This window comes from Coturnix japonica, chromosome 1, assembly GCF_054131305.1.
Source record: "Coturnix japonica strain WE chromosome 1, WE-NBRP24, whole genome shotgun sequence".
NCBI classification, from domain to species: Eukaryota; Metazoa; Chordata; class Aves; order Galliformes; family Phasianidae; genus Coturnix; species Coturnix japonica.
The window spans coordinates 47,026,194-47,053,667 of record NC_140663.1 but is presented as its reverse complement, the minus strand read 5'-3'; the positions used below and the strand labels follow the sequence as shown (position 1 = coordinate 47,053,667).

General features: G+C 40.1%; 2 protein-coding genes across 31 annotated transcripts in view; both read right to left on the bottom strand.

Moving 5' to 3' along the window:
- The window catches only part of ARFGAP3 (ARF GTPase activating protein 3), a 35,739-nt gene extending 20,847 nt beyond the window's left edge, over positions 1-14,892 (bottom strand). For 2 of the 7 annotated variants that reach the window (XM_015869719.3, XM_085518044.1), the window contains exons 1-8: positions 14,469-14,892; positions 10,128-10,246; positions 9,120-9,192; positions 7,244-7,375; positions 5,282-5,365; positions 3,529-3,610; positions 3,077-3,136; positions 926-972 (exon numbers count right to left, since the gene is read on the bottom strand). In XM_015869719.3, coding sequence (XP_015725205.1) covers positions 926-972; positions 3,077-3,136; positions 3,529-3,610; positions 5,282-5,365; positions 7,244-7,375; positions 9,120-9,146 — 432 coding nt within the window. In that variant the 5' untranslated portion in view covers positions 9,147-9,192; positions 10,128-10,246; positions 14,469-14,892. The remainder of the gene's footprint in view (positions 1-925; positions 973-3,076; positions 3,137-3,528; positions 3,611-5,281; positions 5,366-7,243; positions 7,376-9,119; positions 9,193-10,127; positions 10,247-14,468) is intronic. The other 5 variants (XM_015869692.3, XM_015869709.3, XM_015869700.3 and 2 more) reach the window with 3 other exon arrangements.
- Positions 14,893-19,197: 4,305 nt separating this feature from the next.
- PACSIN2 (protein kinase C and casein kinase substrate in neurons 2) overlaps positions 19,198-27,474 on the bottom strand; it is a 62,755-nt gene continuing 54,478 nt past the window's right edge. For all 24 annotated transcript variants that reach the window (XM_085518070.1, XM_085518145.1, XM_085518115.1 and 21 more), the window contains 2 exons: positions 27,174-27,370; positions 19,198-22,315 (listed from right to left, as the gene is read on the bottom strand). In XM_085518070.1, the coding sequence (XP_085374196.1) occupies positions 22,203-22,315; positions 27,174-27,370 (310 nt within the window). In that variant the 3' untranslated portion in view covers positions 19,198-22,202. The remainder of the gene's footprint in view (positions 22,316-27,173; positions 27,371-27,474) is intronic.

Below are 27,474 nucleotides of genomic sequence, written 5' to 3'. Positions count from 1 at the left end.
CACACAGAATTGTACAATTCTAGGCCCTGACAACACACGTGCACCTGTGAACTCAATTATGTTCTTTTAACTATAAGAGAACATTGCTGCATCAGCCATTTGGAATAAATATGAAACTCCTCTTGCATACTAAAGTCCTCTAGTGGGAGCAACGAATACTATGTTTCAAACTAGTCAGTCAGCTGCAACTTATCTATACACCCAACAAAGTGCCATACTGCGGTGCAGTGTTCGAAGAGAGCTACTACACAAATAAAAGCCTCAGTGTCTCAAGTTCACCTTATATTGCCAGATTAATCCATATGTGCTTATTTAGCCACTTAAAAGGGGTGCTGCAAATGCCTCTGTTTTCACGATTTGTTACAAAAAGAACTCAAATGTCAAGTAGCATGGCTGCAAAACTAAAGAAGTCTAACAACACAGAGTTAAAATATCTGACAAGAAAGAAGAAAGTTTACAGGGCACATAAAGGTTAAGGGATGAAGCTGCAGGCACAATGGTTGTGAATGAAGCCTATGTATCAATAAAGGCTTTGACATTTTTATTTTACTCATCTTTTAAAAGACAGGTGTGAAAGTCTAGACAGTGCAGTAAGCTGCAAATATGCAAACACACTCAGAATTTATCTGAAATCAGATAACAACCCACGCATCTTAAGTACTCTGCTACAGAACACCAGTAATCTGGGAGACAAATCTTAGCAATCATAAACTCATTTGAGTTGGAAGGGACCTATTCATTTTGAAATGGATCATTAGTTGTTTTGACGTAGAACAGGTTCTCTATTGCATTTTAGTTTTAAGTTGTTACCAATGTAGGTACTGTTTAGTATTAACTCACATAATACATTTCCAAATTGTAACTTACTGTTTCCATAGATCAGTAATACAGAGGGAAAAAGAAAATGTTAATTCTATTGACTTACCCCTTTCTTAACTTGATTTGGCTTCTTTTTTATAAAGGTGGTGTTCTCTGCAAAGATGAAATGTACATTACATTACACTTGCATTAATATCAGAGCTGCAAAAGTTAATTTCTACAATTTCAGCCTCAAAACATGTTTTTGAATTTACTGTCCAAGTATTATAGTTTATTCATGAAGAGATTCAGAAACTAAACTGATTACGGTGAACAGAGGGGTAACTATTACCAAGAAAACATGAAAAAAGAGCCTCTGATTGAAGATATGGCACCTCCTGCCTATTAGTTCACAGACTTGCCATTCTGAATCACACTGAAGGTTTACCTGATCCCAAACCACTTCTGGGACAAATTTTTACTAGACAGAAAGGCACTACCTACATTTAAAACAACCAGTGATAAAGATGAAATAAATCAGTATCATAAATGTACCAACAAAACCACAAACATCACTAGAAGTGACAACACACTCTGCCACTGAACTGAACAGTTTTGCTTAATAGCCTAAATACACTATTAGGAGTCTAAATTTACATGTGAAGTTTGAAAGTTCCAGCCTTAATGCTTTGTATTCAACTTTGAAACACATAAAATAAATGAGTTTACATCCTGCTCTTCACAAAGCCTGACTCAGCTCCTGATCCTGGTATTTTAATGAGGTCACAGTTGAATTAACTACAGTTTTCAAACAACTCCTACTAAATGCTCATACATATAGGAAAACTCTTTAGAGCTGGAATTTAGTTGGAAATAGACTGAACAAGAATACACAGAACAGAGATTCTGTGTGTAAGACAGAACTTGCCTTGTCCAAAGAAATTAAGAAAAGCACTTGTTTTGTGAAAATCTGTGTTATAGATAAAAAAAAAAAATTAGAAAAAAATAGGTAGCAGAGGTTCCTAGTCTTTAGCCTCCATCTTATTTAAAAAATAGTGAACACAAAAACAACAAAGATCATATCATCTTGAAGCACTAAGCAAGACCAAGCTACACTTCTTTACTAACACTGTGCTGCTGAAAAATCAATACTCCTGCTCCTGCAGGATGTTCCTCAAAATGATACACCACCTATGTATTTAATTCTATTCTGTTTTCTTCAGCTTCTTAACATACACAAAGATATATTCCGCACTGTTAAGCAAATTTAGATTCTAGACACTGAAGATCTTGCATTACAAACACAAGACTTTTCCTGCCTAATTTTATGTTTCGTTTACTGAAAAGGAAGCAAATCTACATCTAGATAGACAGAAGGACCTACAACATGTAGTCTTACTTTACATAAAGTTCTTGCTTAAATAAATAAATAAAATAAAAAGCAGGCCATTGTTCACAGCACAGCGCTCCACTTGTGTATAGATGCAGAAGGCTAACAAATGTAAAGCATTGTTGGTCACCCTTATTAGGTGCAGTATCTGTAGCATTTAAACTCACTGAGACAGCTAGGATAACACAGACAAAACCAGAACACAATTGACTAAAACTGACTTCTTCATCTCAATACACACAGTTTAAGAGAAGAAGCTGTAAAACAGTGCCATGGTTTTGTAATTTTGTATGATGCCGTGGCATGCATTCCACGCCATAACACCATGTGGAACACAGAGAAGAACTCCACGTCCCAGAAAACCTCACCGCCAGAGATAGAAGTGACGCGCTCTCTCTCTCTCTCTCTCTCTCTCTCTCTCTCTCTCTCTCACTGCCTGGCAGCAGCTGTGGGTGTGCTTCCAAGCCATGAGCCTTCCATTTCAAAGTATGCTTCTCAGTCTTCAGAAAACTCTCTCTCTCTTATTTATTAGCCTCAATTTCAATTAGATTGTATTATATTGTGTTATCTTGCATTCCGATATCATAGTTAGTAAAATAAGTTTTCCTCCTTAGATCATTGCCACTGCTCTGTCTGTTTCTTTGAGCCCAGCTCCCATTTCCCTTCCCATTTTTTAGGGCCAGGGGGCCCACGGGCCTACTGCCCTACTGTCACAGAGAGAGATTGATCTAAATAACTCTGTGACAAACAGATTCTGATGTTTCAAACTAACTCACACACAGAATACTGAAGTAGGACTTTCACGTCCCTTCCCAGTCACACATTCTGAGTAAAAAACCACACAGAGGCACTCTCTATTGTTTGCTGTCTTCTGCGTATACTCATTACCTATTGTGGCTTTTGGTGACGTACTAAGGCAATCAACACTTGGTCCATGTTCTGGTCCACCTGAAAATATAACGTATAGCAAAGCTAAGAATACCAGAAGGCTCATTAGAATGTTTAAACACTAAAACACAGCTCACAGTCCTCAGACTACTGCTTGATTCAGATACCCTAAGGTGTTATTTCTGTTACAGCTTTACCATTTACTAACAAGCACCCAAAGATTCATCTGAAATCTTCTGAACCAGACTTTAAGTTGGATTTCTACTAAACATTATTAAAGGAACATGCAACACCACACATTCTAGTACAACCCTTCTACAATTCCTTCACAAAATTCCAAAGTTACTAGCAAGGTTAGACTATTTAACCACCGAAGGAGGGTAAAGAGAACCTAAACAAAGAAACCATCAGAAAACACACGAAGTTTTTTCTTAACTAAGAACCGGTCATACCTTCATAGCTTTCTGGGATGTTTTCTGAAGCTTTCTGTTGTAGAGGAACTGGTTCTGGTTCTGATGATACCCATTCTGTATTCTTCATATTGAATTTAAAATAAATAAATAAATAAAAATCAGAAGTGCACACGAAATGGAAACCATCAAATAAATATGAGCACTGTACTCAAAAACCACTGATGAGTTAATACGGAAGTCTTACAACAGCTTCTAGTTTTAAAACCTATTAAAAGAAATGCCTATCTTTATTAAAAAGTGAGCTGTATTCAAAGCACTGCTGAGCATCCATATTCACCTTTCAGGAAATTTCAATGATCACTCAGCAAAACAACAATGTGCATTTTAATTATGTTTTAGATTTCTTCACTGTATGCTGGCTTTTCACTTGTAATTATTTTTTACTCTTAACATTTATACAGAACACGAGACCTGAATCATCTATTTACATATAATAAACAACCCTTCTCCTCACACTAAGGTCTCATACTTCTCATTTTCTAACATTTACTTTTTGACAGTACTTTGGCAGTATTCCAAAGTCTTTGATGAGTCTTTCCACTTTGCTCAGGCACATCCTTCTCACCAGGCAAGCCTGAGGCCTGGTTGTAATAATACCTGCTTAATATTACCTTTCTTTTTCCCCTACAAGCCCTGTGCCAGTTCATGCTTGCTCTTCCTTAAAACCTCAAAGCTTCCTGACATCTCCCTCTCAAAATACCACACACAAGGAATCTGTTGCCCTGAGGCACACAGACTAATTGCCTCTGATCTATATTTTCAGCTATCCAAAAATTCTTCTCTGAAAATTGACTGCACCTGACCCACAAAGCCTCTCAAGAGGGTTTGTATCAAGTTCCTACTTCTTGTCCTTAGCCTAAAAATATTTACAACATTTCTCTGCTTAACCCTCCTTCTCCCTCATTTGCTTCAGTTCATATATTTCCTATGTTCTTGCAAGTGTTATTCCACGTTCCTTTTGGAAACAGAAATACTCCAGTTATTTTTCTACTCTCAGAACAGTCCACCTTCTGGTGAAAATCCTAGTTTATAACAAAAAGTTTTAGGTGCTCACAAACAGCAAACATACTAGAAAATACTACTGCCACAACATTCAATATTGTTGCAATATTTAGGAATACTAAGTGTAGCAGTTACTTAATTATCAGAAGATCACAATTGCTTTCATGGGTATTTTTCAAATATCAGACTCCAGAGAGTCTCTGAAACATTGTTCTCTCAAAACACAGACAGCATCTACCACCAAAAGGCACTGGGAAAGCAGAGCAGAGGTAAGATCAGACACATAAAAACCAACAGTAGCAATAGCCTGCAGAAAGTTACTCTGATTTTTTTTTTCAAAGAAGATGTAATTCTGCAGGAAGGAATAAAGTACCTGCTTAGCCAATGTTTTAGGAACACTATACTGATTATAAACTGAAGTTTTCACTTAGTAAATTTAAACCAGGGCACTCTCACATCAAATGGCTCAGTCATGAGTCCAAGTGGAATTGCGTGCCTAAGAAAAATGGTTTTGCTCCACATTTAGTTATTATTTAGGTAATTCTGAATTATCATCACAGAAAGTCATTCATATTCAGGAATAACTCCAAGACCCACTGAAGGATGAGAAGATAAATGAGTTTAGCTCAACAACCTACTGTTTAAGATTTTCTTTCAGGGTCTTAATCCTTGCAACAGAACACACAGTTATCCTAATACATTTAGAAAGCAAAGTAGAATCAACCTATACCTTGGAAGAAGCATGGGATGCAAAAAAGTCCTCTTCCTTGTGCTGAGGTGATGCAGGTGGCATTCCGCATCCATCTGTCCACAGCTACAAGTGTTTAGAAAGAGGATCAAGGTGAAGGAGGAGATTATTAATTTTACAGGACAGTTGCATTAAGGTATTAAGGTATAAGTGCACTTATCTTAAAACTACCTTTTCTTTTTTTTAAATCAGGTTAAAAATTCAGTGATTTTCTTTTCCTAAGTACTTCATCCTTACAAATTTATTGGAGTATATGACATTCCTTGTCTTGATTCCATGTCTGTGGTATCTTCCTTCCCAGTAACCATTTCCTACCTAACAAAATACTCGGTATAAGCTCTGCTGCAGTGATATTATTAATATTTGATATCACTAGAACTTGATCCTAAAGTTTTTTCATATTCTCATATAAGAACAAAAAAACCAAACACTAAGAAAATACCATGGTTTGGTACTTCGATGAATTGTCCCACTTGGTCTAAGAGTTCCAAAACCTCTACTACACCTACAGAAAGCTTTTGCGAGATGCTAAGAGTTCTCAGGATAGGCCGCAGAGCCCTAAGTGCTTCAGGTCATTCTTGGAACCCTGCAAGACAATACCTGAACTTGTGATCTACATTCCAAGTTTAGAAGGTTCTTTCTAATACATGCAAAAGACATTGTACTGAAAATAAGGACCACTTCCAAAAAGGTTACGAAATATGCAACAAGATTACCTCATTACTGAATAACCAATTGAACCAGCAAATGAATTTCTTTTAATGTGACTGGTACAAACACTAATTACTGAATGACACACTTCAACAACACAGACAGCACATCATCACTTAAGCCTGTAGTATATTCAGAAATATATTTACTATTTTTTTTATGTAAGAAATAAACTATTAATACAGATTTCATCCAAAAATTCGGTAATCGAAGGTTAACACAGTTCTTTCAAGTGTCATTTGGGGAACTGGATGCCTATTTAAATGCAAATAGTATATTAAGCTTACTTGTTTTATATCTAAAGTAAAAGAATTCTCTGAAATCAGTGATGTGAATCATGTTAAATGTAATATCGTTACATAGGGTTATTATAACTCACTAAATTTCATGCTGCATTATGTACAGACTGAAAGAAAGAAAAAAAGCAAGAAAAGCATATTGTGCTTTTTTTCTAATTCCCACTCATCTGATCAACTTCAAATGAAGTCAAGTCATGGACTTGAACACACTGAATTAAACCATCAAAGCATTCATTCTGTGTACGCAAAACAGAATTGTGTCAAACTTACTTAACACCTCAGCAATCTCGTACACTGCACAGTTCACTAACGACTTCTTCCTGTAAGCAATGTAATTTCAAGGCTCTGACAGCATGACTGAACTGCATCAGCACTTCTAACAGAACAGCATGCTCAAAGCATGTCATTTGAGAATTTTTCAAGTACCATTTTCATACAAAATTTACCTATTCAAGCCAAAACCCTGCTAAAATCACAACTATTTTATAGATAGCTATTGGCGCTTCTATGTTTTTACAATTCTGTACTTCTAAGTAATAATTCAGCTCCAGAAAGGCAAAGCTAATCGTAATTCGTGGAGAAGAGCTGGCATATTTATTGCACAATAGCACAAATACAATTTTGCAGTACATCTGTGAAACAAAGTAATACCCATTTGGAAGAATACCTGAAGTTTCCACCTGCAATTCTTCTAAGTTACTGTAAATGATACAATTAACATTTTGAGTAATCCAGAAGTGATTCTGAATTATTGGGTTGAGCTCTACCCTCAATATCTGCTGCAAATAACCTACTCCACTTCTTGCCCTTTCATGACAATATGTAGCAGTACTTCCAAAACAATCATCTTCCACATTGCTAATTAGAAATTTAAGGTGGTGGTTAAGGAGTGGGAAGTGTTTCAGAAATCTAAATGAGGGCACACTTGACTTACATCAGTACCATGCTTTCTTGTTGCTTGTGTTGCAAGAGATTTAATCTTCTCCTTGTAAAGCTGAGCAGCTCGACTGTTATACTTTGCATTGGTGTCATTTGTTGTGCATCCATGTTGATGGAAGAAAGCAGACTATGAAGCAAAACATATAAAATGCAATAAGAAACAAATTTTGAAACAAATGCCACTTAACATCAATACACACCTTAATGCAGAAAAATGCTCTCCTCCTGTATCTAAATTTTCTAAACTATGAAGTCCATGTAAATCTCCAAAACAAGAAGAAAATTCCATTATGGCAACATATGGACACATAAAGCAACAAAAACAAACACATTAGTGGGACCTTCTACAAGTATATACAATTCAAATCATACAGAATTATTCCTATCTCTGAATCTAAGAACTGAAGAAAGGAAGAGGTAACTGACTGCCAACAGCTTTGCTTCAAAAGATGTTTCTGGTATTCTAAAAGACATTGCTTGGCTTCATTTCAAGCATGCTAGGGAGAACAATGTATGTTCAACTGACTTTTTACATGGGCAGATAGCAATAGGACAAGGTGGACTGGCTTTAAACAAAAGTGGAGATTGAGGTCAGATGTTAGAAGGAAATTCTTTACTCAGAGGGCAGTGAGGCCCTTGAACAGCTACCCAGAGAAGCTGTGGTGCCCCATCCCTGGAGGCATCCAAGCCCAGGTGGGGTGGGGCCTGGGGTAGCCTGAACTGGTTGAGGGTTGGCAGCCCTTCCTGCAGCAGGGGGCTGGAACTGGATAAGCATTTCTTCCAACCCAAGTCACTTGACAATACTATGATTCAATAGCATCAAAATGATTATACAGAAATGGTCTTCCTTTAAAAACAACAACTACACTTCCGTGTGTGCGTACATATAGATACGCACTCTCTTTTTACATGCTTATTTACATACACATACAAAATTTGTTTGTAAGATCAAAACATGGAAAAGCTAGGCATGTTTTTCAGTACCTAGAACTAACTAGCAAATTACATCATATGTTCTTGCATAAAAGAAAATATCAGACCATTACAGTAAAACATGGTAAACAAGTTTCTGATAGGGTCAGCAAATCCAGATAACTGAAGGTTAGAATGTCAAATGTAAAACCAGTGCGCAAATACTAGACTTTGTAAAAAAATAAGCCAGCCAACTTCTGTAACTACAATAGAAAGAGTTGTAAATGTCACCCTGACACAAAGATCACGCAATTCTGTTTATAAATACATTTACACTTACAAAATTGACTTTCAGAGCTTTTCCCTGTAGGCCCCAATTGCCATCACTGTAGATTTTTATTCTGAAGACAAAAGGAACTTGCAACAACACCACATTTCCTAGCAACCTCATAGAGAGCGAGGAAATAGCTAGAAAGTTCACAACTGCTGTTACCCAAGATTCAGTGTCATCAGGCAATTATAAAATGCAAACAACAAATGTTATTCTGACAGTATTTCTAAGCAATATTTAGTAAAAACAGAATTGGACTTAACTGTAACAAAAAAAAGGAACTGTTTTTTAATGCAATTAAAGGGAAAATGTCAGCTTTACTTTTTAAATGTTCTGCTACTTCCTCTCTGACAGTGCTGTGTGCCTCATCTTCATTTCAACTGTGCCAAAGTCATAAAGGTTCAGGACTTAGGAGAGACTTTCAACACTGACATGGTCTTTGGCATGGCATCATCATAAGCCCAGTAAGGAAATACAGCCACGGGAAAACACTTGTTAACTAGGTTTACAAGCAGATGGAAAGCCATCTTTCAGCAGTTATCAACCTTCCACTGTTAAATCAGATGCTTTGACAATGTATCAACAGTAGTTTCCAAGCCTAACAAGCTTCAATGTGCAGGATACATACAGCATTTGCATTTCCTCCAACTTGCATACATCTCAGCTGAAACCAAGACCAGTTGGAATCCAGTTCTGTAGATCTAAAGAGAAGGAAACATGTTTAGCATATAACATGTATAGTATTTAAAATCTACCTTTTTCTGTGTAAAGAGTCTCTCACACGTATTACTTTGGTCACCTGCAATGCAGTGACTATAAGAATTCTAATCATGATAGTACTCTGATCACCAGGAATGGATTCTTGAAAGACCTTTTGAAACATTCATATATACAATGACAAAGCAACAGAGGAAGAATATCGATTTTAGCTGATGGAAAACGACTGCTTTTAAGTGCAATCCATTCTGAAATGCATCGCTCTCATATACTTCAAACAGCACCTTCCATTTCACATATTTCAAATGCCCACCAGAAGTAACTCAGGTGAGGATACTCACCTGAAATCAGAGAACCTCAGTAAAACAGCAACTGGCTGAGCCACCGAAGGGGGTATCACTTTACACAAAAGCTCTCTCTTCCTAACCCCAGTAGTAGCACTATGGCAACATAACGAGCTACTTCAGGAAGCAAAGCAGGCAAAAAAAGCTACGTAGGTCTCTGGCTTGCGAGGGCATCAGATTATCAATATTATCAATATACTGTCACATTGCTGAAGATAATGAACTGCTATCTGCCTCAGTCTTGATTCAGAAAAAAATGATAAAGCACTTCAAAATGCTTACTCTCTTCTTTGTTTTCATCATCTTCAGTGTCAACAAAGGTGTGCTACTGACACAATACACAGCTAATGGGAAAGGGTGCATGGCACAAATGCTATTGAACCCTACCTATTTACCTAATTCCCAAGTAGCTATCAGATAAATCAATGCCAATACAAACATTAAAAACGTTTGAAGGAGAAGAAAAGAATGGGCTTCTCTCTCTGATCAGACATCCAAACAAAAAAAAAAAAACCAAACCATCAGGAGCCGGAATATAAATCTATTGTTATTGTAAAAATACACCAGCTACTTACCGAATGAAACTCAAGTGCACACCAAGTGATCGGTGGGTCCCTGAACAATCAATACAAAGAAATACTCCATACGTGATGCTCGCCCAGCTAGGGTTTTTTGATCCACAGTCAAAACATACCTTAAAGAAAACAAAGAGCATTAACTTGACTCATACATAACCTCTTCTCACAGCTGTGTTATGGGCCATTCTAACATCCTTGCAGTGAACAGAACTTAATTCAACCTTAACGCCTGTGTCAACACAACAACCCTAGTTTTATAAAGAGAAGCTGCACAACCTGCCTGAGCTTGAAGAAAGCACCCACTCTGCATACCACTTAGCCTAAGATTCTGCCAGATGTTCCCATCTGTACTATGTATTACTTGTGTGCTGCTGAACCAACCATTTGGCTGCCCACAGCAAGACTGGTTAAATAGCCGATGTGTCCAAAATTACACTCTAGCCAAAGCTTTCTTATCATCTGCCACCACACCAGACACCTAACATTTAGCCAAAGCTACAAGAGGTATCTGCCTCTATACCTCCTATAATTGGCAAATGCACAGACCACAGCCCTCAAGTCCTGCTTTTGTTGTTCTGACATCTGTGCCTCTAACTCCACAGTCAAAGCACCCACTTATTGGGCATCCTGAGCAGCATCTATTCAGAAACTCCACAGGGGCAAGCTCTTTCACCTAAACTGATGGAGCTTCAACCTACAGCCTTATTCCTCAAAACCAAGGTGAGGAGAAAAAAAACAGCTCTTCTGCTAGGAACTCCATTAATGTGGCTAAACAGAGAAATTTTCCTACATACCCTGCCAAACTACAGGAAAGGAAGGAGTGCAGGAAGCACATTTGTATCCCATAACTGCACGTGGAAATGGGGTCATTCACTGACATTAGGAGAAAGTAGAAATGAGAAAAAAGCTATAGAAAATGAGTGAGGGAGTCCCTGAGGTAAGCACAGGGGGACAATGATACACAGGAAGTTGGGGGGGAGAAAAAGAATGAGTTCCTTAAAAAAAAAAAAAAAAAAAGAGCTAGCTTCACCTTCATTTAAAATAGGCTGTTGTCAAGCTGTTCCTTCCCAGGGCAAAAGGAGGGAGTTGACTGTATCAGGAGTGGTTTCTGATGGAGAACAAAGCTACCCTAACCGTGTGCCCCGGTGGCGCAGTGGTAGGAATGCCGCTGCAACACTGGAACCCGGGTGTTCGAATCCCCCTGTGGCGCAAGTGGTAGAAGTGCCACTCTGCAGCACAGAGGCTCGAATCCCGGGGGTTGGACTCGATGATCTCTAAGGTCCCTTCCAACCCGCACGAGACTATTACTATTACTATTACTAACAGCTCCGGTCCTGCTTCTATCACAGGAGAGCAAAGCGGACCCTGAGCAATGGTCTGGACAGAAATTACCCAGTGCAGAAATAGGAAAAGAGAATCCTGAGTACTGGCAAGTGGTTAAAAAATAATCCCATGATTAGGGAAGTTCTTCTGAAGACGTCCCTAAAGATTCCTCAGTACAATTATAAGCTCTTCCTAACACTAGCGTCTGAAAAAAGTTGATTGCCTCACCTTGGAAGGCAGCTGTCCCAGAGCAGTACAGCTCACTGTCTTCACAGGCCCAGGTCTCAATCAGCTCTATACCAGACAGTCGTGAAAATGACTCACAGAGATAAAGCTGTACCTTTTAGGATTGTGATGCAAACAGGAATAACACCTAATTTCTTTAAGAACTGTCAGTTCCATCACATTACGCAATGGATAGCTATATTTCAGCAAGCTATCTGACAAAGGAGTGTACTTAACTCACACTCAAGTTGCTAAGCTATCTCAATTTCTGAAGGGCTTCCCAGCATGTAAATTCTAAGAACTGAAAATAATGTAAGATTTCAGAGCCAGCCTATAAAATCATAGCCATTTTAAAACCAGAGCCAGCTTGTTTTCTGTACTGATCGAGGCACAATAAAGGAATCAAAGTCATTATAAAAATCATTTTGAAGGATACGCTTCAATAACCTGATGCTTTTTAAGTACACTTGTAATATTTTTGCCTATTTTGCTTTCAGCCATTTTGGGATGGTCCAGATTCAGTAACAATCACTTAAGGCGAAAGCCATAACCAAGATGTTTGTACCAAAACAGAGACTTAGGGATAACCCATAGGAAGAAGACACTAAACTGTACAGCATCCACCCCACACCGAGGTGGAAGTTAGCAAACCCCTTACCTACACTGGTGAACAAACTCACAGTGCCCACTGCCATTGGACATGGAAACATACAGACACAAGGCCTACAGAAATGCTGGCTTTGGTACTACAGAAGAGCTGGCTCAGCACCCAGCCTAATGCCAGGGCTGTGAAGTGAATGTATCAGCTGTGCAAGGCCGCAGCACTGAGCTGTGCAGGAAGTGTTTGCCATTGGGCAAAGGTGAGCTGTGCGCCAGCAGCTGCTCTTACTCACCCACTGCCGCATTCAGATATGTTCCCTTTTCTTGCATCAGCAATAATAATTGAGCTTGTTGATGCAACTGGAAACCAACACTGCAAACCTGCTCTGGCTCAGAGCAAAGGTAGGTCCAACTCACATCACAGCAACATCAGCACCGCTGAGGTAAGGCAGGGAGCAGGAACATTTGCCAACAGAACAGCACCAGGCTGACATTTAGGGAGTGTGAGAGTCTTAATAATGACATAAGGGACCACCACATATATACAAAACACATCACACATTGTAATAACAGAACTGAAAAACTAAGAAACCACCACAATGCACCTACTTGGTTTGCTGTCAGTTCACATTCTTGAGTTGGGCCTCTAAGTGGTGCCATAGATGCTGTACCCACCGGGGGAAGGGAAAGAGCCAGAGAAGGGAATAAAAAGCCACCTACTGCAGGGAGACAGTCTTGTGGCAGACCAAGAGTCTGTATACAACAGCACCAGGACAAGCCCTCCAACCAGGCAAGCTCTGCAAACATGCAAACCAACGATACTGTGCAGCTTCATGACTAAAAACAACCGTCTATGTTCAAAATACATCCTACATGACAATTGTAACATGTTTGGTAAATGCTGTCAGCCAATTCTGTATTACGTAGTGCATGAAAACAGCAACTCTGAGAAGCTATTTTTCATGCCATCCAAAGCAAAAGAAACCACAGACTAAATTACAGGTAGGTTAATTTCAAGACCACTAATCAAATTCCAGTTGAAACACGCCATAATCTTTGAACTAAGACTACACATGTACTTAAGTAAGAATCATTTTGCCCAGGCCAGCATGTGCTCAGAAGCCTCAGAGAGCATCCAGCAGTGTAAACACACACACACAAACACATACCTGCCTGCAGCAGGCAATCAGGGCCCTACAGCTGCAGGGAAAGCACCTGTGCTTCCCAAACACAATGCAGCTGAAGCACACTACCAGACTTCCAAGAGGACACTTTCCCAGTTCTTTCTCAGGTGTAGGGCAGGAAAGCCCTACAAAATGGGCGGATTAAGGACAGAACAAGAGAAAATCAAAGCAGCATACAGTCAAATGTGAGGGGGTGTGGCTCTGGGCAGCCTGGTCCGGTGGTTGGCAACCCTGCACACAGCAGGAGGATTGAAACTAGATGATCATTGTGGTCCTTTTCAACCCAGGCCATTCTATGATTCTATGAGGTGAGCTGGTGGCCGCAGCACCTTTTGCTCAAGAAGGCTCTTCCCACCTGGGCGCAGGAAAGCTGTGAGATGTGCACTACTGAAGCTCCTCATACTATTTCCTTCCTACCTTTACATGGCTCTATCACAGAGTTACTGTGAGTTGACTGCACCCAAATGAGAGCTTTCAAGCAAACCTGGTCTGAACAGGAGCAGACATTCTCTGCTCCAGCTCTGTCTGCACTGTCAGCACAGGCAGCAGCAGGACCACTAGGTGAGCCCGACATGCCATAGCGGCCCCGAGCACCACAGCCGTGGCTCAGCAGAGGGCAGCCGGCTCCGCACAGAGCTGTGTGCCCTGCCGGCAACAGGCAGCAGCGGGCCTGCGTGGCTCCAACGCAGCAACAGCGTGATGGGAGCGTTTCGACATCGCTCCATCTCTTGGGCATGGAGTTCAGGAGGAGGAACGAGGAAAGCGTAAGGGGAAACCTGAAGGACGGGTATCTTTCCTCGTTTTAGAAACTAACTCAACTGGCGATTGCTCCTTTCCTTTAGTCTCCGTGCTCTGCGGAAGCAGGCACAGCCACGGGGCCGGCACCCCGCGCGGTAGCCCGGCCGGCCCCGTCAGGCGCCCCAGGTACCACGCAACACCACGGGTACTACGCTGCAGTTCCTCGAGTCCTCCTGGCTGAGCCCGAGCTGCTAATGGCAACACTCACGTTTGTCACCAAGAAAGCGATCGTGTCTGACGAAGAAACACCCGCTGTGCCTTCGCTATCTCGGGGCGGGCTGCTGCCCCTCGGCCGCTGCAGCCACCGAAAGCGCCGCTTCCCCGCCGCAGCTGTGCCGTGTTTCCGGACGGCCGCTCGGTCCGGCCCAGTCCCGCTGGGACACGCGCCCCGCCCCGCCTCCCGCCAGTGCGACGTGTCACAGCGGCAGATGGCGGCCCTCACCGCGCCACGTCCTGGCGCCTCACCTTGTTGGTGGGCACGGAGCGGAGCCGCTTGAAGATGGCGCCGATATCCTGCTTGCTGGGCTCGCACATGGTGGCAGGCGGGGAACAGGCGCGAAGGTCGCTAAGCGGAGCCGCCGCCACCGACCGCTTCCCTCTCCGTGCCGCTCCGCCGCCGCTCGCCCCGCCCCGCCCCGCCCCGCCCCGCCCCGCCTACCGGGCGGCCACGCAGCGGGCGCGCGCGCAGGGAGGCCCGGCGGGGCGCGGCTTGCAGCCGCCGGCGTGGAGGGAGGAGGTGCCGGTTGCCATGGGGACACGCGGCCGCGCCGCGTCAGCGCCTGCCGTCGGGAGGGATGGGAAACAGAGAAGTGGGACGGGTTGTTACACCCCAGAGCAGAACGGCTCCCACTCTTGGACGCGGCACTGTGCAAAAACGTCAGGAAACAGTCGCTTCCTCTGGGCACTCACAATGAAGTATGCAAGTAGGGACAAATCTTGGCATCTCAGTACTGGTGTTCATCGGTGGTCCCCAAGGGCTCTGTATCCCATCCTCCCCTCACGTGGAGAGGAAGGACTGTGCAGGTACCCACACATGAAACAAATTTTCCTAACATCTTCTTTGACAATAGTTCAGGTTCAGGGGACCGCTGCAGAGCAGCTGCTCTAACCTGTTGAAAACAGGGCCATAAATAAGTTATCTAGGGCCCAAGACATCCATTTCCAAGCCTTGCATGGAAATATATCCTCAGGCCTTGGCCTTCACCCTTCGTAGGTATCCATACATCCTGCACACGCTCTCTGGATTTGCCAGCCAAAATCCCATTGGGCTCCATAAGGATTGCCATCCTGGCCTACAGATGCTGGCCTCTCAGGGAGAAAGAGTTGCCAAGAAATTTACACGAGAGAAAGTCTATTATGTCAGCTTCAGAAGTATTGGAAGGGGAAGAAAAACAAAGGAAAGATTAAAAAGAAAGAAAGGCAGGATAGGTATTATCTTGGCAACTAAGTGGAAAAATCAACATTGGAAAAACAGTTAATCTGAAGACTAAACCACGTGGCACAGTCCCAGGAAAGGACAGTGTTTGTTACTGCCCCCTCTCTGTCTCACACAGTGCCTCTATCCCAAGGCCATGCTTTGCCATACAGATTAGTGGGTGTGCAAACCAGACGCACCTGTTGCAGCCTGCAAGCTCAGCTGATTGTCACCAGGTGAGATCCAGGCAAGATGCAAGGAAAGCATTTAGCACATACACAGGAACTTGAGGCATGTAAATGTGACCTGAGGCAACATCAAAAGCAAACTCTAGGCTTGGGAAAGAGGTGATGCAACAAATAGACATAAAGGGCTGAGCTATCCATGTCTACTAGGGAACACGCAGTGCCTATAATTCACTGGCTGTTCTTGCAAGTTGGATAAATAAAAATATCTTCAAAAACTCTACCATTCAAGGGTGCCTGTAGGTGCCTGTAGATTGAGTGCTGGAGTGTCCTCTGCTTTGGAGTTATGTGCAGTACAGGTCCTTAGGAAAAGCAATGCTGTGAGCAAGGATGACTCTGACCCCACTCATGTCCTCAGCCCTCAGCAGATTTTCATCTTGACTGTAGTGGCTTAACCCTGCTGGCTGCTGGCATAACACAGCTGCTCGCTCACTCTGCACTCCCAGCAGGCAGGGGAAAGAGAATTGGAAGTGTAAAAGTCAGAAAACTCATGTGTTAAGATAAACAGTATAACAAGGGGGAGAAAAAGGAGGGGGGAGGGAAGGGAGCAGGTAAAGGGGGAGAGAGGAGGAAGCAACAGAAAAAGAAATGAAGAGGAAAAAAAGTGATAGAAAACTTTATCACCACAAGTTGATGCTGAGCCAATTCCCAAACAGCAGCAACCCTGCTGAACTTCCCCTCAGCTTTTGTTGTGTGATGCTATGTGGTGTGGGATATCCCTCTTGGTCATGCTGGGTCAGCAATTCTGGCTGTAACCCCTCTCAGCTACTTGCACACTCCAGCCTACTCACTGGCAGAGCAGCAAGAGAAAAACACTGCTCAGTATCGATTACATTAGCACATTATCAACACTATTTTCATCAAAAATCCAAAACAGCACCATGTGATCTACTACAAAGAATATTAATGCTAAGCCAGCCAAAAAGGAGCACAGCAACAAAAAACTGTCCGAGCATCCATGCATCATCCACTGTAGGTTGTGCTCCCATTTGCTTTCCCCTCAAGAAAGAATGCCAATTTGGAGACAGCCTCGTTTCCTTAACCCATACTTAGTTTTCTTTGGGAAATTTGGTCACACTGAGCAAAATTAGTTACTGCTTACATCTGTGCTGTGCATAACAATAATAAGTTGCCTTGTGGAAGCTGCAGCTCTAGAAATTCAAGGCTAGCTTCTCTCTTGCAAATAATATCCTTAATGACACAATATGGACCCAGAAACAATCATTCCAGGCTACATAATCCATCCAGAAAACCTCCTCTTTGGAGCAGAAAGATCAAGCATCTACGTGTCTATTCCCACAGTATGGAAATGAAGTTTAGCGGTGTTAAACTACATTAAAAACCAGCTGAAACCAGTTCTACGTATATTTTTATTTAAGTCATAATGAATTGTTTGTACTGATAACATCGAGAAGCATAACCACTTTGTCACATAGGTGAGGTTTCTTGGAGCTTTCTAATCTTGAAAGTAGTCCCATCTCATCAGTATTGCCCAGTACAAAGCCAAAAAGTTACAATAATATAATTTTCAGACAAGTCCACTGCATAGACAATATTCAGTCGTGCTTCTGTAAACCTGTTTGCATTAGGAATGCAAGAGACTTGCAAAGTTGCATTTTAGAAGCAGCATCCCACTGCAAAACCTACCTATGTTGGCCACATGATAGCATTTAATCTTTTGCAGAGTGACCAAATTCCTGCATCTTCTGCTTCAGGTTTCTAGAAATACCTATATCATAACAAGCAATTACTTCACAATTAATATGGTTGCTACTTCATTGAGTTAAAGCTTCATGGGTCATGCAGAGAGGTGAGAGAGGTGACCTAGCTGAGGTAACAGGTGACTTGGACTTTCATAATGTTCTTGTTAACATCCCTCATAAAAACCTAGATACAATGCCATGAAATAAGGAAATGACCACTTAATAAGTTAGTTACTGACTACCATAACAAACAGTGGGAGGTTACCAGTGTGCTGCCCAGAGGACTCACGCTTGAATATGTAATTTTTATATTTATCTGTGAAAAGAGTAAATAGAAAGAGAGTGGTTTATTGATATTGAACTACTTACAGTTACAGAAGAAAAAAACCAGTAGAAATACCTTGCACAATAAAGACCAAGTAATAAAGCAGCGAGGAAAGTTCAGAGTCAAATGCAAAACAAGAATACAGTCTGCACTTCTCTGATGGGGTCACAATTAACTTCTGCAAGAGCGAGCGCTACTGGTTGTCTTCTTGGAACTAATTAGAGGATCACTTTTCTGGCCTTCTTCATCTACGTCTTTATGAACAACAATTTGGTGTTCAGTTGTTGACAAAGCAATGAACAGAATGTTCAACATAAGCTTTTCTTATTTCACAGAACAAAAGAAACTGTTTTCTGACAGCTCAAAATATTGCAGCTGAAGCATTGCTGCATGCTGTCCTATCTCTATGCTCTTCCCAAGGCACCCACAACATGCTGCTGGCTCAGATTTCATCTAACCTACCACCACATGGACAATACTCAGTAAAACTTCAGGTGTACAGAGGTACTCTCTGAATGGAGGGTTCAAGAACCCTCTGTGGTATTTTTGAAGCTTTGTGCGAAAGGATTAATGTCCTATCACATTGGAATCTGTATTTCTAACAGGAGAAAGGAAGTAAGGCAGGCTGAAAATGATATATGCTTACCATCAGCTGGTAAACTTTTAGATGTCAAACACACTGAAGCAATTTTCTGCACACGACCTTTCTTATGCTCTGAAATTGCTCTTTATATTCAAAGTCAAACAAAACGAGTTGGTAAAAGTACCCTCCATTGTCAGGAATAACTTGTATTCTCACAGATCAGGAGCAGGCTCCGTAGACTCCTTCAAAATGACCACAACTAGCAATCTCTATGATTTTCTGAGGTAAATGAGTAATGTTGCCAAACCAGAAAAGTGGGAGAAAGATTAATAAGAATGATTGTGTAACCTCAGAGTTCATTTTTAAAACTAAAAGAAACTACTCTAGAACAGGAAGTTATTGCTGCTGGACATTCAATCTTCTTTACATCATCTTCCATTTTCTTTTCTCCTCTGTTTTACAATAATATATAGCTATTTTATTTTAAAATCACCCAGATCGTATCAGATTAGTACACAACCATTTCATCTGCGGTTTCCCCTTGGAGGACTCAGTGTTTTTACTTATCATCAATTGTTAAGTCTGCTTTAATTTTCTTCTTTGCAAGTGTTAGGAATAAAAACTTAATTGGAACAAAGACAACAGAACAAAAAAGATTCAGGCCATCTATTGCAAAAACAGTTTTAATACATCAGGCCAACATCTCCACAAGAGTAACAGCAATGTGTTGGATTGTTATACCGTGACGTTATGAGTGATAACATGGTTACATTGAGAGCTTATCTTTGCTTTTACAATCTTGTATGTGTACATCACATTTGTAGGATATAATAGAAAATGACACAAGTGAATTAGCAGTTTGAGGAAAAAATGTGCTAAAATTTTGGTGTCAAGTTCACAGAGCCTCAGAGACAACAAATTAAGAATTTTAATATAACTTTGGACTATAGATAAGGAATTACTTATCTTTACACATTTTCTAATAAAATAGCCTGCTATTTTTCCCCAAAAAGACTCTCTTGACAAATTATGGGGAGACAGAACACTTGCTCTGTGAGGTGAGGCTGAGGAAACCAAAACTTGTTCAGCCCGGAGAAGAGATGACTCTGGGGGTCCTAGAAGCAGCCTTCCAGCTGCAGTGCAGAGGCTACCAAGACGCCAGCCAGGCTCCATCAAGCACAGCAGAACAAGACACAGCAGTGTCTTGCATTAGGACAGGTTCCAGCTGCAGGTAAAGCCAAGGGAGAAAGAACACCATAATAATGATAGCTAAGCATTGTAACTGCTTGAACAGAGAGGTGAGGAAATCAGCCTTTGGAAGTTTTCCAGACCAAATCCAAAGACTTGAGCAAGCTAGTCTGGATGCAGAATTGACTGTGCTTTAGATCAGCCATTGGACTGGAGAACTCCTGTGTTTGCTTCTACTTAGATTCTATGGTTATGTCACTAAATTTGACACCCCAGAAAGAACTAGATTATTTAGATTAAAAATTATTGATGCAAGAGACAAGATCAAACTTCTCGTGATTGCTAGCCAACACTACTATGTTAATTGCTGGCAGTTAGCAAAAAAGAAAACCAAAGAACAAGAACACCTCTCTCACAGAAGGTAGAAGAGACTCAAGATATTACAAAAAAAAACCAACAAAAAAAAAAAGCAGGTTTGTTGTTCATACAATCTATACCAAACTTGACTATACCATGGAAAGCACACTCGTAGTACATTTTGCATGCCCACACAAGGCCTGAATCTCCTTCCATAAACATTTTGCTGCAGTGTCTAAGAGCTGTTGTGCACCATGACTAAGCAGCACAATGCCATGCCCATCCTTATGGCTCTTGTCAACAATACGGATTTTCTCATCCTGAACTGCAATCAAGTGTACTGACTATTTGCTTTATAAGAGTATTTTTTACATACATTGCAAGATGAAGTGCTTGCTGTGTATTTAAGAGATTAACAGATTTTATTGTTTTCTAAAATATATTACGTCATGGAGACCCAAGGCAGTAATTCCTGACAGATTTAATAACCATTTTGTGAAAGAATAATTATGTTAAGTTTTCCTTGACAGACAGACATACATCCACTTTCAGAGCTTGTACATTTAATGCACTGAACATTATGACTAAGTGTATCTATACATTTGAAAAGCAAACGATAAAATCCAAGACTATCGACAGTGTTTAATAGTTACCTCAAAATAGATTTGTTAGCTTCATTACAGTGTAGCTTCCTAAAGTAGCATATCTACTCACCTGATACTTGATTTTTATTTATTTTTTTAAAACACAAATCTGCTGTAATTTACAACCCAGTTTTAATTGTCACAAATGCATACTATTTGGCACTGTTACAGACGACTGAGCTGTAACTGCAAACAAATGTAGTTTTTACAGTGTTCTGCTACAATAATCCATGTAAGCACTAGGGCTACTTTATATGTTGACCCACAAGTTTATCCACGTTACAGATTTTGAGTATGTTAGCGTGTTTCTTGTACTTCTGAAAAACCTAATCACAAAATATTTTGCCTGTAGCATAGTAATGAATATGGCAAGAAAGCAGATTTAAATATACCGATAATTTAAACTCTTAGAAGTCTAAATCTTATCCACATCAGAAGCTCTGATAACTAATAGCCATGCTCTTTATATTTTGGAATATCAAATTGTATGTACATATAAACAACAGATAGCCTCTTCATAAAAAGTATTTTAGTCTATTTTACAATCTTTGTTCAAAAAAAAAAAAAAAAAAAAGATATCAGTCTTCACAGATTTAACATTTCAAATCACAAAAGAAAACCATTAACAGTTAGGATTTTTTTTCCTGCACATGTGCTGGAAATAGACAGTATTCTGGGGATTATGTATGATTTACCTCTTTGTTTATAGAGAGCTACTTAAGATCTACAAGGAAAACTCATTTAAGTGCCAAACCATACAAACAACATTCATAACAGAATCCCAATCCATGACACCTGCAGATATCTCTGCTACAAATAACCTTCTGTAACAGATAGTTATTACATATAATAACTGTTTTACAACTTCGGGCCATGCTGACAATATTGAGAGATCACTACAACATGGAAAGAGTTTTCATTCAGTCAACTGATGACTAAATCTATGTCATAATTTAAGTATTATATGATCAAGCATACACAAAGATGCTTACCTACATAGCATTTAAATAAAAAAATACTGCATCTTTCAGACACTGCTAAGAACAAATAGAAAATTAACTGGAATAATCTTAAAAATTCAAGTTGCAAGTTACTGAAGGTCACTTAAAGTAACTGATTAAACAAAAGCCAGCATAAGCCACACACCTCAGGTAGGATGAGGCACAAGCATAGAAAATGCAGAAATGTTTAAGAGTCACAATAACAGACCACGTGGAAAGAAAAAGCTTTAAAAGTATTTTTCCTATCAGTATTTTTTTTCCCATCTAACCCCTTTCATTTGCATTGTGTACAAGTTGTGAAAACCACATGAAATCAGTTCTATGTTCTGTCTTTAAATCACCACAATTTCAGTATTGAGCTTTCTCTTCTTTTCATGAAAATATATACACTCTTTACATCATTCAGCTTCCTCTTGGTTTAAATATATACTGTACAGGCCTGCAGAGCTTTTGTAACGCTTCTGTATTAACTTTGTCTTTTGTCACTGGATTGGTTCTACATAGTTTGCTGGGTATAAACCAACTTGCCCGTTGTCCAGACGTCCTTTGCACCAACCCTGTTCGTCTTCATTCTCCATTTTAGTTAACTCGTCCCCTGCAAAAAGAAGCATTTCAGAAAAGCAGTGAGAAAAGAGCTACTTTGAAACAAAAATATTACACTAACAGTTTTTCAAAAAGACACAAATAGCATTTCAAACAAAATTAAAGAATGACTTTTTAAAAATTTATATATGGTGTTATTTTACTGGAAGATCAAAGGCTCACATTTAGCTGAAAATAGATAGTGAGGGATCTGGAGCACAATGCTTATGAGGAGCAGCTGAGGCTGTTCAGTTTGGAGAAGAGGAGGCTCAGGGGTAACCTTATCACTCTCTCTATAGCTACCTGAAGGGAGGCTGTAGTGAGCTGGGAGGCAGTCTTTTCTCCCATGTAACTAGTGATAGGACTAGAGGGAATGGCCTCAAGTTGTGCCAGCGGAGATTCAGGTTGGACATTAGGAAATACTTCTCTGAGAGAGTGGTCAGGCAGTGGAACAGGCTGCCCAGGGAGGCGGTGGAGTCACCGTCACCAGAGGTGTTCATGGAATGCTTAGATAGTGTACAGAGGGATGTGGTTTAGTGGGCAATCCTGGTGACAGATGGACAGTTGAACTGGATGATCTTAGAGGTCTTTTCCAAACCTTGGTGATTCCATGATTCCGTGATATTAACAGTCAAAGACAGTTGTGGACAGTAAAACTACCTCTAGCAAACAGAGTAATGCTACACTGTGTTATCAATCCTACCTCAACAAAAGGTCAGCACAAATGATATAAATATTTCCTTAGGCTTACTCTGTCAGTATATACTTGTTTTAAGAGCTGGTGAAAGATAAGAACACGTTACCAAATGACATGGCAGTAGAATTCTCTTAAGTAATTCTTGCTGCTTTCCAGTATTACACTAATAGGTTGTGATGCAGGAGAATTTAGAAGAACCTTATACCTTACTCTGTCACATCTCTTCTTTCCTCACCTTTTTTTAATGCCTACCTTTACACTGTTGCAAGTTGGTGTAGAATTGTAGTTGTAAAAAAGTTAATCAAGAAACTTGTTTCCTAACCTGAATAGCAAGAGCTAACACTGAATATCCATTCACGTATTTATGAACTCTAAAATAACCTCCTTGTGCACCTCTAATCTCCTGCATTCTCAGGAAATACTTAGGCATTAGTCTGCAGACTTCAAGATGCTGTATATGAGCCAATGAACATCCACCTCAGCAAAAAGCCTACCAGGCAAAAAAAGCTCACATCACCTGAGTATTTTTGCACATATAACTTCTTTGAGTCAAATTATTCCCATAGATAACATGGAATTATATTAAGCCATCTCTAATGGTTATAAATACACAAAGTATTACAGAAGTCTTAGTATATTTAGGAGAGCAAAAACTAGTGTAGACAGTATACATTGTTTGGTAGAAATGGAACAAGCATCACAATACATCTTCTATAGTTGCTTTCTTATCTATAAAAAGTTAAAACTTCAGAGGACTTCAGAGATCCTTGTGGACAGCAAGTTGGCTGTGAGCCAGCAGCGACCAAGGCCAGTGACATTCTGTGTATTTAAAAGAACATGGCCAGCAGGTTGAATGGGATGATTCACCCACTCCGCTCTGTCCTGGTGAGGCCAAATCCAGTGTACCATGCCCAGTTCTAGGCTCCTCAGTTCAAAAAAGAGTGTCCCCCAGAAAGAGTTGAGTGGAAGGGTACGAAGATGATTTAGGGGCCTGCAATGTCTCCTGCACAAGGAACAACTGAGAGACCTGGGACTCTTAGCCATCCCAGGAGCCGTCAGGAGAAGACTGCAAGGTGATCTCGTCACTGATTATAAGTGTCTGACATGTAGCAGTCAAGTGAGTGGGCCGGGCTCTTTTCTGCAGTGAGCAGTGACAGAACAAGGGGCAATAGGCAAAAACTGGAACATCAGAAAACAAACGAGGAAGAACTTCTTCACTGTGAGGATGACAGAGCACTGGAACAGGCTGCCCAGAGAGGCTATGGAGTCTCCTTCTCTAGAGACATGCCTGGACTTTGCAACTTACTGTAGAAAACCTACTTTAGCAGAAAGGTTGGAATTTATCTCCAGAGGTCCCTTCCAAACTGGGATCTCTAATTTGTGAGTCTACCAGATAATAAAAGAAAGCTACGAACAAATACTTGGCTTATGGAGATGTTTTGAAAAAATTTAAACAACTGACCTTGGAAGTTATTAAAGTATTATCCCTTCTGACAATTATATGCATAACGGAATTATAACAGAAAGAATCTTTACAAATGCAAGGAGATAGCATGTATCCAACACATTTGGACAACACTTCCTGGTCTACATTTTACTGTAGCTATTTATTCTCTGCCATGGCAGAGAACTAGACATATGCTAAATGGTTATGTACTCTGCAACTATACAACTATAAAACCTCATAAAACATGAGTAAAGTTATTCCTCCTCTTTGGAAGCCTACCACATCTGTTTGCCAAGGGAAAAAAAAAAAAAACTGACAACAACAACATCCAACGATATACAAAGTATTCCACTAATAAAAAAGTGAGTTTCAAGTCTACAGAAAAATAGTACATTTGAGGGACACTGCACAAAGCCTACATATTACAGAATATGACTAGGAGTGATCAAAGAAGCTCTGTCAGCAAATTCTTTGAATACCTAAGGAAATTCCACTGGAGCATATCCTTATACATTAAAACAGATCCCTGACATACATTTATTACCTGCTGACAGCTGCTTACGAGTCTAGGCCTAGTCTGCATAGGAAAAAAGGAATAGAACACATTTTAAACTGACTCCTGCCTGATCCAGTCTATTGTACATTCAGTGTAAACCTAGTCCCTCCAACACTTTGTCTATAAAACTGCACATTTGACTGCAGCATTTTGTAATTCTTCTTCTGTAAAGGAAGTTCATAGCCAAGCATGATCGATAAAATCATATAATATATTTTAATGGTCTTCTTTCAAAGGTATTAAGCAGTTAAGTCTTGTTAACTATGTAGATACACCTCTTACTCGTACTTTATTTCTACAGGCCTCATATTGAGAGCCACATCATTCAAGTACTAAATGTACAGAATGTTTAACTCTGTATTATGTCTGTATGTATAAATATTGCATAGTTCTGTCACAGAAAGTCTTGTTATTGTAAACCTTTGGAATGCCAGAATGACTTGACAGATACAATATATAAATTTCAAGAGGATTAACTTATTTCTATCCCCTGTCAAGAAAGAAAATGAACAGTTAAAGTCTACAGAATGAAGAGTAGTTGTAGCTTCTGTGCATTCCAGACAAAGCTCCAGATGTTTAGTTACTACTATCCTTCTGTCAGAGGACAATTTAACAAAGTTAAAGATAAGCCAACCCATTTCTCTTCTTTCAAAGTCCAAATTATTTGTCTACAAAGACAAGCCAGAGGAATAGAGTTTCACCGTTAAAAAAGGAGGGAAGAGAGTGAATAGGCAGAGTCTCTCACCAGGGTTATAGGAGTTGCTTATTCATAAAAACATTTCCATATATATGCAGTTCTGAGCAACACCTTTCTCCATATGCAGAATGGAAGACTAACAGTTCACCGAGAAGCTACATGTCACGGTTTGAACTAAAAATACACCTATGTCCGTGACTGTCTTATTTTAAGTAAGAGCTTTCAACTCTACCATCCAGCACCCACTGCAGATGAAATAGCATAATTCTTATAAATTAAGAGTTTTTTGGACATTATTTTATCACTTGAATCCTATTTGTCTTCTACAACTGTGCTAGCTCCTCCATTAGAAGAGAAGACAGCAAATGACAAGCAAAGGTGAAAGGAGTAGACTGACAATCTAATCAATATCACTTTCACAAACATAAGTTCTGCTTTTGTTAATCTACTCATGAAATCTTTTTCTGGAGTTCCTTTTTAGCAATTTTTTTAATGTACTGTTTGAGGCAAGACAAAGCAGTTGCCTGTTACCACAGCTGAAAAGGTGTACATTTTAACTTCCACCAATAGAGGGTGCTGCCTCCAGGTTGGTCAGATTATGAAAAACACTTTAAGTCTCCTATTAAGGAGGAAGACACCCAGGCACACACTCAGCACACAACTAGTCCAAACTGAAGGCAGGAGCATTCACGGTATGCAATCATCATAACCCTACGTGAACTTTGTACGGGTGGAAAGCATACTGTCACATGTGTCCCTCCAGTCAGTTGCCTCTATTTTGTTTTCTCAACTCCTTCAATCAAGTGTAAAATGACTCAAAGGAAAAGAAAACATCTCAAGAAGGGTGATGCTCACTCAGTGTACCCTAATATAATGCAAGCCAACAAAACCAAGTAAACGCTGCAGGGCTGCTGTGCATAGATATGCTGAAGGGTGTTGAGGGAGAAAATATTTATCAATCCACAACCAAGTGTTCAGCTTAAAAAAACAACAACTAAAACACCTTAGTACTGTAGGAAATAAGTGGCCAAAAAGCAGATGCTCACAGAAAAAAATATATCAGTTGATTGGATGTTGTTTTAAGATGCATTGCTGTAGTCAATCCTTTAAATAACATCTTTGTAGGGCTAGCATTTGTAGACAGCTAAAAGCATCAGCTGTTACTGTCATCAATTAAGAAGAAAAAATAATCAACTGCAGTTCCCTGTTTTATTTAACACAAGATGGTAAAAAGAATAACCCAAACAGATACATTCCAATACATTCCAAGCAGATTTACAAGTCAGTACTTTCAAAAACAGGACAGCAAGAAGCAGTATCAGGAGTGTGGGTTAGACAAGATCCTGTATGTGGAGACATACATTCAGAGAGACAGGTGACTTCAGAAAATAAAGGGAATGCTGAAGAGTAAAACTCCTTCTTTGTCCCATTTCTCCTTTTGATGAAGTGCTTTAAGTGAACACTGTAAACTTACCTGCTTTAAAGCTGAGTTCATCTTGCTCTTGGCCCTCGTAGTCATAGAGTGCACGCACTCTCACCTCCATTGCAGGAGAAGTATCTTCATCAAATGGATTGGTGTCTCCATTTGCATCAGTGGAAGAAAAGGGATTGTTGGACTCCTCATCAGACCAATCTGTAGGGTAGCTTTGGTTTTTTTCATAGCTGCTAACACTAAAAACAGATTTTAAATTACTTTTTTCTGCTCTTACATTAAGAGATTAGAAGTATCCCTAAGATAACAGTTTCCTTAGTTAAGATTAAACATCTCTGTAAAG